At 35.6% G+C, this 12,110-nt stretch overlaps 1 protein-coding gene across 1 annotated transcript in view; it reads left to right on the top strand.

The window, feature by feature from the left end:
• LOC124594773 (BRO1 domain-containing protein BROX-like) overlaps window positions 1-3,705 on the top strand; it is a 119,279-nt gene extending 115,574 nt beyond the window's left edge. The window contains exon 9 of the mRNA XM_047133171.1: window positions 1,710-3,705. Within this exon, the coding sequence (XP_046989127.1) occupies window positions 1,710-1,814 (105 nt within the window). The 3' untranslated portion in view covers window positions 1,815-3,705. The remainder of the gene's footprint in view (window positions 1-1,709) is intronic.
• Window positions 3,706-12,110: the final 8,405 nt, after the last annotated feature.

Here is a 12,110-nt window from a genome sequence, read left to right as displayed (position 1 = left end):
TGGGGATTTTCTCTGCCCGGGAACTGGGTGTTTGTGTTGTCCTCAGTATTTCATCATCATAATCATCATCATCATGATCATCATGTATGACAGTGGCTAGAGTGGACTGTGTAAAAATTGGTACTTTGTACAGGCGCTGATGACTGTGCAGTTGAGTGCCCCACAAACCAGGCATCATCATCATCATCATCATCATCATTGTCAGTTTCAAACAGTGCAGTTCATGGCTTGTGGAAAATAAATTAACTCTAAATCACATTAAGACTCAGTTTCTAACACACAATTCAACAAAACCCAACATTTTAATTTCACAGAACGGGCATATGATTCGTGAAACTGAACAATTCATATTTCTGGTGTTCAGATAGATAGTAAATTGTTGTGGAAAGCCCACATTCAGGATTTTGTTCAAAGACTTAATGCTGCCATTTTTTACTATTAGAACAGTATCTGAAGTAAGTGATTATTTGACACAAAAATTAGCCTACTTTGCTTATTTTCATTCACTTAATGTCATATAGTATTATATTTTGGGGTAACTCTTCCCATTCTAAAAGGATATTTTTGGCTCAGAAACAGGTGGTTCGGGCAATAAGTGGTGTAAGTTCACGAACCTCTTGTCGATCCCTTTTCACTAGTCCGGGTATTTTGACATTGGCCTCTCAATATATGTATTCTTTACTGCTGTTTCTTGTTAACAATATCAATTTTTTCCCAAGAATAAGCAGCTTCCAGTCAGTATACTGCTGCATCCATTTTCAGTAAGCTACCACTGAATTAAAAAATCTTAGCACTAATCCACGCACTTTCAAATCTAAACTGAAGAGTTTCCTCATGGGTCACTCCTTCTATTCTGTTGAAGAGTTCGTTGAAAAATTAAGCTGATTCTTATGCTATATTGTTGACTGCATTTACTGAAACTTATGGTTGACTTTTTTGGGTTCATAAGCATTTTATTTTTATATTTTAATATATTTATATTGCAATTTCATGTACTGTCACATTCCATGACCTTGGAGATTTGCTCCTCAATTTGGTACTACAGAACTTGACATGTAAATAAATAAATAAAACTGTTAGGACCATAGAGGCCTGATAAATAGAGCATAAGCGTCACACGTGCTTAAGCAGTCAGGCAAAACTGCAACTGCAGAACACTGCCTCAGCAACAGTCCTGCAATGGAAAGTAACAACATAGAGATTATGATGTGAACTTCCAGTCACTGGTATAGTAAAATTATTGGTGTGGTTGACATTGAACTAACAAGGTACTTTAAAAGTGAAGATAGAGCCTCTTGATTAAATATTGCTTGGAATCCTGCTTTCTCCCTCATCAAACAACTGAGAGGTGAGTCAATGCTGCTTACTCACCAATAATGCCTAATGAGAGTTGTGTGGTAGTGCTGGTTGCTTACAGTACATATTGTTTTTCTGCTTACACTCTCTCTTCATTTCCTGGCTGGTGCAGTCCCAAGTACCGAGGATTTAAGTAGTCATGCCAGTGATCTCACTTCACTTATTCCTTGAAAATAATGGATTGTTCCCTTGCCAATATGCCAATTAAATTATCTGAAAATTCGATACACCCAGAGGAGCTAAAATTTCACATACATTGTAGACTATGACTAACAAGAAAAGAATAAATAAAAATAAAAAATTATAGAAGAACAATTAGATTTTAAGAACTTTTCATCTGTTTATTTCTTCAGAATACAGCAGTAAAACTGGAAGGAGAACTTCCAGCAGTGAAGGAGGCTCAAGTTCACCAGTCATCTAAGGACCCAAAGACTGAAAGTGGATGCAGCATACAATAACATAAATATTTCAGTGGTACTATTGGTTCTGGGGCAAGTCAAGCTTACGAAGTGCAGCTGTTTATATGTCTGTGTTATCACAGATTGCGTAAACTATTCCTGTTCACACACACTCTATAACCAAATACATAAATGTAACATTTAACTATTTGTGGCAATTTCTTTGCTTTTAGTTGTGCCTCTTGGGCTTGATATGCAGTTTTACATGTGTAGTATCAATTTTAATTAATATTGTAAAAGTGCTATTACTTAATGTTGTTTTGCTTCATATTAGGCAGAGTCAATATTCTGCTCTCAAAGCTAGATGTCTATATACTGAAAATATAATGTCTTAAAGACTGTAATTATTACAACATTTGTTTTATTTTCAAAGTATTATCTTCTACTGTATAATTAACTGTTTGCACATACATTGTTGTTCCTGAAGAGGAATGTTTTGACATTGATTACTACAGTTCCTTTAACATTAATTTTATTTTTTCATATTTTAGTGGAAGCATTTATTTATTTATTTACAAAGTAATTGTAAGATAAAGATGTAGAGAAGAAAATATATATTTACAAAGAAATTGTATATAAAAATTATATTTTTAAAAGTTATGTGGTACATGCTTTAATGCTGATGTGATAATTACATTTGTGCTTTTTGAGTGGGGTACTCTGTTTTATGAGTTATATGTTGCCTGATTATTTTAATAGCAGATAAATGTGAATATTTTTACCAGTTAACACTTTTGTGTTACTACCTGTAGATGACGCAATCATTGTACAAAAGTATGCTTTGTATATGGGCAAGTGCTGTAAGATTTTAAGCCTTCAACATTATTAGAAACAGATCACTGTATCCAAACACAAAACAGAACTTTTTAACAAATATTCAATTGATTAGACATTGACAGGAAGTGGTAGAATGGTGATTGGCTACTGGAGGACTCAACTGTTGTGTTCATTAGGTGTTAGAAATTTCACTTCCTATGCTTTAATGAGGGTTACTTCTAAGTTAATACAGTACGCAAAGGATTTAAAAGTGTATAATGTAAACAGCAGTGCTTCTGCAGTATTCCTCATCTTTGTTATGAAGACCCCATGTCTGTCCAAAATAAGAATGAGTACCTAAAGTAAAGTAAAGGAAAGGCAACTACTCACCTGTAGCAAACTGATGTGTGGTACATAGACACACGTAAAAGAACACAGTATTAACTAGATTTCACACCCTGACTCTTCTTTTAGCAGAAAAAGAAAATACACACACTACCATGCAGGCACCCATATGCACACTGAAAATACTTCCCTAATCTAAGGTTTGTTTGGTTTCAATTTCATGGCTGTAGACTTGTTTGTGCTGAGCAATTGATATGTCACACTGAAGTGTCCAGCAATAGTCAGCCACAACAACACAAATTTTAAAGAGCAAAGATGCCGCAGTAGTGTGCGATGCTGCTCTCTGATAACACTGAAAAACAGAGTTTAAAAATTGGCAAATATCGTGGTATCCAACACTTATTCTAAGACAAGTGAAACATGCTGATTCGAAATACACAAACCATTTGTCTCTACCATGCACCATTTTTTAGTACTACGTGATGCACATGCTATATAGTAATATCTAGTTCAAGATATAGTACACACAAAATCCATACACATTGACAATACTTCTTTAATTTAAAGTGTGTTTGGTTTGAATTTCTTGGCTGTAGACTTGTGTTCATGCTGAGCATTTGGTATGTCACGCTGAAGTGTCCAGCACTAGTTAGCTAACATTGCTGTAGTCCATCAGCGCTGATACTGTGACTATATTACTGAGTTATACTGTTGAAAATGTTCACATGTTTGTCACTCGCTGAACCTAGGTTTTTGGGGAAGAAGTCAAGATGTGAGTTGAGGGGATGAATTTTGACACGCAGCTGTTTGTATGCACTGATTCACTTCTTCACAACATTGACATAGTCAGCAGATTTATAATTTACAGCTGATTTGAATACCACCCATGCATTTCTTTCTGAATCATTCAGTAAGTCTTGGAAATGACTGTTAACAATTACCTTCCTTATTTGTGGACCTATGGACTCACCTTCTTTCACTTTCATATAACTCAACTCTGGAAACTTGTTGCACAAATATCAAAAAGCATCTGAATCATTGTCTAGTGCCTTCACAAAATTGTTCATGAGCCCCAGCTTGTTATAAAGTGGTGGTGTGCTAACTTTGTCACAGTCAGTGGCACATGAAGGACATTTTTATTTCCTGGCTAGATTCGTTTCTGATTGGCCAATTTTTCTTTATGTAGTGGTGCTTACTACTCTACTGTCCCACTTGCAGATAAAACAGCAGTACTTGGTGTACCTTTTCTCTATTCCCATGAAAATGGTGATAACTTTTAAGTGGCCACAGTACACCATTTATACTCATGATACCACACTTTTTTTTTTCCAAAAAGAACAACATATTTTAATATGTCTCTTTCAGGAGGGTGGAATATCCAGCTGGTACTGCTGCATACTTGTTTCCTTGTAAAATAACATTGGTTTCAAACTCTCTTTTAGATGAGTTACTGAAGAACCACCATGCTTCAATGTTGTGATCTACCCCGAGGATTGACATGAGGCAACAAATGCCTGTACAGTAGCAAATAGTGTCACTCATTGCAAATAATTTCACAAATTCTTCATGTCTGTGGCAAAAATATGAAGTCATTGTATCCAGTGCAAGCAACTTAAATTCTTTAATGCACAAAGTGAGCATTTCAGCTTGTTAGTGCCAGTCCAGTACAAAATCACAAAGATCAGCATTGTTCATTAAATGAATACCTTCTCCAGATTGGTAATCAATGTCTGATACATTGCTGAAAGATGAAAGAGAAGTTTCTTGCATTTCTTCATCAACTGTATTTTCTGGAGGTGCTATTTATTGGCATTAAACAAGTGGTGGGATCATGTGGAACTGGTTTAGAAACCAAGAGAACATTGGGCTACATTACAGGTGCACAAGTATTGTAAGAAAAATCTAGTGACATTTGACGAACAAGTAACAGTCTGTGGTGTTATACAACCTCCGTGCCTTAATACTGTCCTAAACTGAAAATAAAAATGAAATGAATGAAATATTAGTAGTGCAATATTGAAAATGTTTTGACATATTACTTTAAATATAATTATTTTTACAGTCAACAAAAATATTGTATGGTGTTGCAAAAAAAAATTACTGAAAATATGGGGGTAAAAGAAATTAATGGTGGTCCAGAAAATTAACTTTTGTCAATATCTTCAAAACATGACATGGTAGAGAAAAATGATTTTCGGACTTGAAATTTGAATAGCAAACTACAGTACAAAAACAAAATACCACATTAGATATCTAGAGCTAGTTTATCAGTGTTGCCACAGCCACGGTTATGTGCGCTTGAGTGTCTTTGTGATTTTGCATGTGGATGTGTTTAATTTCTACCAGAAGGAAAGCAGGGCTCAGAGGTTGCCTTTCCTTTATTTTATGTATTTTTCATCCAGAAATTTTCATTATTGTTATCCAGTAATAATGAAGTACAAATGAGTGCCCTAGCTGTCTTTTCTCTCTCTCTCTCTCTCTCTCTCTCTCTCTCTCTCTCTCTCTCTCTGTGTGTGTCAGGTTGCAAATCCAAGGTTTGAAATTCAATCCCTGATTTATCCTTGGATGTTGTTTCTAGGACCTAATGTGACTAAACACTAACAATTCTTAGTGTGTGGGAAAAATGCCTAATTAGTGTATGGTTCACTATAGAAAACAGTACAAGCCACTCTCTAACTGACTGGGTAAGCTAGGTTGGATGATGGTGGAAGAGGAAAGTGCACCATGTCTAATATGTCCATGTGTGGTAAAGTCCTGTAATCATAGTAGTGTGCAAACAAATCTATAACTTTAATAGCACTTTATGTTTTTGTGGTGTGTGAAGTATTTTGGTGGACATGTGATAATATACAGTATTCTAGCTTAGATAACAATTTATTCTAAGGTTTCTCTGGCAAAGATCAGACTTCTTCAGTTAATTCTGTAATGATTTTCCCCATTGATGTTGTAATTTAATTGTTGGAACCATAGTGACTACTGGTGTAACATCATTAATTCATCAGACTGTGTAGATATTTGCTCTACTGTCTTGTAAGCATTAAGTAAAATATGGTGATGTACCTTAATAAAATGAATGAAGTATCTTTACTTTTACACTTGCATTGTTCCTATAAATTTGATATGAAATTCTTTTGAAGCTGCATGTTGTTTAGCCAATTAGTGCTTGAAAATTTTACATTTGTTACCTTTACCTTGTGTGTTAGATTGAGAAGAAGAATTTAAAGTGAAAAAGCAGTTTTTGTCTTTCTAGTTATAATACACTACACCACAATGCTAAGTACTATTGAGAGCAAGATACACAGCTGTATGAAAAGGTTACACATTTTTGTATTAACAGAAACAAATTAAAGATGAGTACAAATTACCAATAAAAAAGTTAACTTATTTGGTATGATAAAGAGCAAAACACTCAACAAACAATCCCATATTACATTTCTTGCACTGGTAGCATGCTGATGTCCTGCTGTTTATTTCAACATATTTCCTTTGATTTCCTGTATTTTAACCATCAGGTGGTTCATTCCATTATATTCAAGTTCATTTGCTACAGTAATGGAGTGCGAGGTTCATCCAAAGTGCTTTTGGTGGTGTCATGTACTGTCTCAAGTACACCTGCACAAATTCTCATTGAAAGTTTACATGGTCAGTTGAATTTCCATTTTTGCAGTAAGCCATCAAGACATTGTGTACTGTGACATCCAATAACGAACTGAAAAGAGCCGAGTCCATTTCCTATTAAAGATTTTTATACTGTACTGATTCACATGTTGATCCATTTGATCAGGTCCTCACATGTGCCTGATGTATTCTCTAAGTATAGATAGATGGCTGAGGAACTTCAAGGAGTATCATTGACTGTTGAGGGTATTGTAATTACATTAGTTACTGTGTTCACCTCACTTGTACTTGATGCTGCAGAAACAATGGAATCAAACAGAAACAGATCTTTTCTTTTATATGGCAGAATGAGTAGTAACTCTTTCATATTTCTCTATTTTCTTCTTCTGTGGAAGATAACATTTTCTCTCATTGACTTGGTGCCTCCAAAGCCTTGTTCTCTAAGAAAAATTACAAAAGCAATAGACTTACTAGAATAATGTATAAAATTATTTAAATGCTCCCATTAGTGCTTAGTACTACTTTTGTGTAAAATTGAATAATTAGCATGTGTCCCTGTGATGCAAATAATGTTGCATAAATTTAAATAAATGACATGCGATTGTTGGCTTATTGAGGAACTACTTACAGTTTCTGAACCTGAACAAAACTTATTTTACTAGTTATGTGTACTCTTTTAACTCCACGATTTGATGAGATTCAAGCTGTAGAAATAATATTTAAATTCAGTTGCCAGTTGTTCCCAATGACGTACTGCTTCTCACAACTACTGACAGGTATGAAAGAACAGATGTTCAGCAATCCTTAAACAAACCTAATAAGATTATAGATCGTCTAAGGGCAATAATGGGTTAATTTGTAGAAGAGAACCAAAGAATTTGTGTAGTTAACGTGCTTACAACTTAAGCATGAGGAAATAAATATTCATCCCATAGTATAAGACACCAGATACGTTTGAATGTACAGTGTAAATTGTTAGTGCGTGTAAGGTTGGAAAACTTAAAGACTTTCCTTTGTATAAGGTGAAGACCTTTTCCTCGTAAATAATACAACCTTTTCTTCCATTTTTCTTATTTTGTGTGATATATCTGCGTACCCCAGCCTCCCTCAACATCACCCACAAAAATTTATCATTGTGCATTCTATCAAAAATTTTAAAAAATACAGTAATTACACAAGATTGTAAATTATGAGAGAAGATTCACTGTATAGAGTAATTTTGTTAGTTCTGTTTTATTTGTGTCGTTCAGAAAGAAATCACAGTACAGTAATGGTGACCCTGTAGTTTTTAGGTAATATTGTTGTATGTTGAGGTGCAGTCCTCTCAGAATAATTTTGAAGTGGGAGCAACAGATGTATAGGAATTCCCAGACCCTCAATCCTAGACTGCCAGACATAAGAAACATTATGAGATTGTCAATAATAAATTTTGATGAAGTGTTTACTTTGGAAGATTGTTCGGTTGTGCATACTCTGTGTGACAGCAGCATCTTCTATTCGTATGTATCCCAGAGGCAGTATAAGTTTGTGTTTTCAGTTCTCCATACCTTTCCTTGAACTCTGTTCTATTGAAATAAAATATTTCAGCTCCATCCTTTTCAGTTAAATCAATTTGACTCTGCTCACTCTTTTTATTGCGGTCTCAATTTCTTCTTCGATTAGAAAATAAACAATCTACATCTACCAAAACAATTTCATCTAGTACTTTTTAAAAAAACATTCTTGTTATCAGTCAAGTTCCTTTTATAAAATATCACATCAGAATAAGTGAAAGAGAAGGCTAAACAGAAAATGATTAAGATGAACAAAGAACAACTATAAATACATTACTTACATTTCTGAGCTGTAATTCTCAAGTATCACCACTCTTTCCACCATAGTGGGTAAACTACAGCAGATCTCTTCCGTTACAACAGTTCATACATCACTCTATGAAATAGTCAGATGTCATCTTGTTAGAATAATGCTTCACTCATTACTAGGAGGATATTTACATGCAAACAGAAGTATTTCCTGCTGTAGCCTTTCATCTCTTTCTATACCTTTTTCCTCCCATTACATTTTCTCTTCCTCAAAACAAGACTTACTGTAGTCTGTGCAATAAGTAATTTTATGCACAGATTTTCCTCACTATCTCAAAATGAACCCATCACAGTGTAAACCCTACGGTGTGACCACAGTTTGCCTTTTTATGACTGAATGACCATCCTCAGACGTGCTAATTTTATAGTAATTGCTGATTGTTCACCCTCCATTTTAATCTTTTTTTTTTCGTCATGCATTGCTTTCCGAACTCTGTTGCTTTTTTATAGCATGACCACACAATATGACTGGCTTTGACAATTTGTCTGTTGTAGTACGCCACTCATATACATTTACGCAGATATACAATGTTATTATTGTCTCAGTGCAAGTGGAATTAACCAGTGGCATATTTACATTTATAAGAAGCAACAAGTGGTTGAATCTGAACATGAAACTGAATGTTGTGTCAACCCTGACAGATATAGAGAAGTAGTTTCTCTTTGTTCTCAGCCCCCATTCCCTCCTGTCATCACCACAGATATTACTGCAGACTGAGCTGATTTGCACAATAAAAGGAGATGAAAAATAACAAGAAGGAAAGAATAAATTATGGGTACGATAGTGATGAAAAATGTAAAGTCATGAAGCAAGTATGAAACTAAATTTCTTTGAACAGCTCCATAAAAATTATCATCATTCTTAGTAACAGATTGCACAGCTTCTGAGAATTTTGCAGTGGTAGTGCTGGTGGTGGTGGTGGTGGTGGTATAGGAGCAATAAGTGCACCAATTTATTTCATTTCATTATAGTCTTTAATTAGGCCTTAACCAGTATTACATGTATTCCTAAATGTGTATGTTAGTGCAGAATTGTACCCAGTTTTGTATGTTGACCAATAAATACCACTCCTAACATATTCATTGTACTTATTGTCATAATAAATTTCCATTGTATGTTTAAATTTATTTGCTGTTTTTCATTATTTCTTAGGTACTTTCAGAGTCTAATATTGTTCTACATGGGTCAATCCATGTCAAATCAGCAAATTTAATGCAAAATTTGTTAACCTTTCTTTCAGATCTTCTGAAAGTTTGTGACAACAAAAATATGGACACTTCAGAAAAAAACTGAAAAGTTTTTTGTCTCAATTAGTTGTATAATCTATGAACAAGACATGGCTAAACATGAAATAAATTTAATTACTTGCACTTTCAATTTAGCCACAAAATATCTAAATATGTTATATTTGTAAATATAACAAACAACACACACACACTTCATCTACAGATGTACCCTTTTAATTCAAAAAATGGATTACTGATTTTAATTATCAATTTGTAAAAAATGTAAGATTTACCTTTAATCAGTGATGAAACTTGCAAATAATATTTATCAAATTTGCCACATGAGTGAAAAATGTTACTAGATTTTCTCTTTTTAGCCAAAAATGAACATAAATTTTCTTTTTTATTCAATTAAATTTTTTAACTAGTTTATTGTTTTTTTAATAACAATATTAATTATGATAAATTGCTACTCACCGATAGAAGAGGTGTGGAGTACCAGACATGCACATTTAAAAGTAAACTAAGCTATCAATCAAAGTCCACCCAAAGACTGTGCTGGAGGTGTGGGAAGATAGAAGATATGTGTGAGAGTGGAGTGAGAACAGGGATGAGCTTACAGGCAAGTGTTGGAGAATGACGATTAGCAAAGATTGAGCCAAGGGGGATTACAGGAACAAAGGAGGGAGAGTTTGGGCTTGCACAGTTCAGATTAGCTGTTGGTGGTGGGAAGGATTCCAGATGACACTAACCATAATTTTTCATTGAAGTCATCCACATTATGTTGTGCAGCATGCTCAGCAACTGAGTTGTCCAGCTATCTCTAGGCCACAGTTTGGCAGTGGCCATCCACATGGATAGACAGGTTGTTAGTTGTTATGTGAGATAGAATTTCACACAGCGATTGCATCTAAGATGGCAGGCGACATGGCTGCTTTCACAGGTGGCCCTGCCTTTGATGGGCTAGAAAATTCCTGTGACAGGACTGGATTAGGTGGTAGTAGGAAGATGTATGAGACAAGTCTTGCATCAAGAACTTTTACAGGAATATGAGGCATCAGGCAACTGTTTGGGAGCAGGGGTAAAATAGTGATGGACAAGGATACTGTGAAAGTTGATTTGGTGGTGGAAAGCCACTGTGGGTGGGCTGTGGAGTGTAGTGGGGAGGGTATTAATCATTTTAGAGCACAATGAGAGTTAGTCAAAACTCTAGTGGAGAAAGTGATTCAGTTGATCCAGGGTGTAGTGAGTCATGAGAGAGGCACTCCATGGTGGCTACTCAATGAGTATGTGAGGGACTGGGGAGGAACTGGTGGTCACTTCAGATGCAATTACTGTGGGTGGCTTGGCTGTGTGGAAGGGGCTTGTTGTGGAATGGTTGAGAGTTGTAGGAATAGCTGGTATTTTCGATGGTTGGTATGTCTGATGTGGATAAAGTACTGTTGGAGCCTCCCATAAGGTGGAGATTAATATTGAGGAAGGTGGCTTGCTATGTCTCGGAGGTCCAGGTGAAGTGAATTGGGGAAATGTTGAGGTTCCAGAGGAGTGTGGACACGGTGCCTTTACTCTCAGTCCAGGTCATGAAGACGTCTCCATTGAATTAGGATTCTGGATGGCTAGAAAGGATTCCTCTAGATGACATATGAACATGTTGGCATAGGACAGTGTCACGTGTGTGCCCATGTTTGTATTGCAGATTTGTTTGTAGGTGATGTCTTCAAAGAAGAAGTAATTGTGAGAAAGGAGGCTATCGTTGGTCATAGAGACAAGGCAGGGAGCTGTAAGTTTGGAGTCAGTCTGGCAGTGGGAAAGGTAGTGTTCAATGATGGGAACTCATGGGCATTGGAGATGTCAATGTACAGGAGGTGGCATTGACAGTGACAAGCAGGCAACCTGTGGTAAGGGGAGAGGAACTGGAGAGTCAGTATACAAGAGGTTAGGTATACTTAGAGCTGGATGCATAAACTTTATTAAGCAATCACTATTTTCATTGTTGGTGTAATGTCACCATATCTTTAAAACACAATCTCTTCTTACAGAATAAACTGTTGTCCTGACTCATGAAGAAATGTGTTTGAAAGCAATATCTTGACTCACAAACTCAAAACTTGCAGTGATTTTGAGTCTACCAGAATGAAATAGTGATTTTCTCTTGTATGAGGGATTTTCGTGCCATTGGTGAAACATTCTAGCACCAATATTTCAGTTCCTAGTACTTGTGACTGACTGATGAACAGACCTGGAATATTTTCTTCGGCAAAATTAAATAGATCTTCTGCTATTAGAATTTGTTGCCATCTGGCCTTTGGGAACTGACATTGGCAGGAAGGCAATTTGTTGTATCACCTACGCCATCAGATGGACTTTTTCCTTGACTGGTTCCAAAGAAATACTACTTTGTTTCTATCCCAAAATCTCTTTAAAATTTATGAGGTGGCCCTTTTTTCTGTGTTTGTATTGTGATGCAGCTCCATCACTGAAGAATTCA

This window comes from Schistocerca americana, chromosome 2 (assembly GCF_021461395.2).
Source record: "Schistocerca americana isolate TAMUIC-IGC-003095 chromosome 2, iqSchAmer2.1, whole genome shotgun sequence".
Classification (NCBI taxonomy): Eukaryota; Metazoa; Arthropoda; class Insecta; order Orthoptera; family Acrididae; genus Schistocerca; species Schistocerca americana.
Note: the sequence above shows the minus strand (reverse complement) of the source record. Positions and strands in the feature narration are given on the sequence as shown.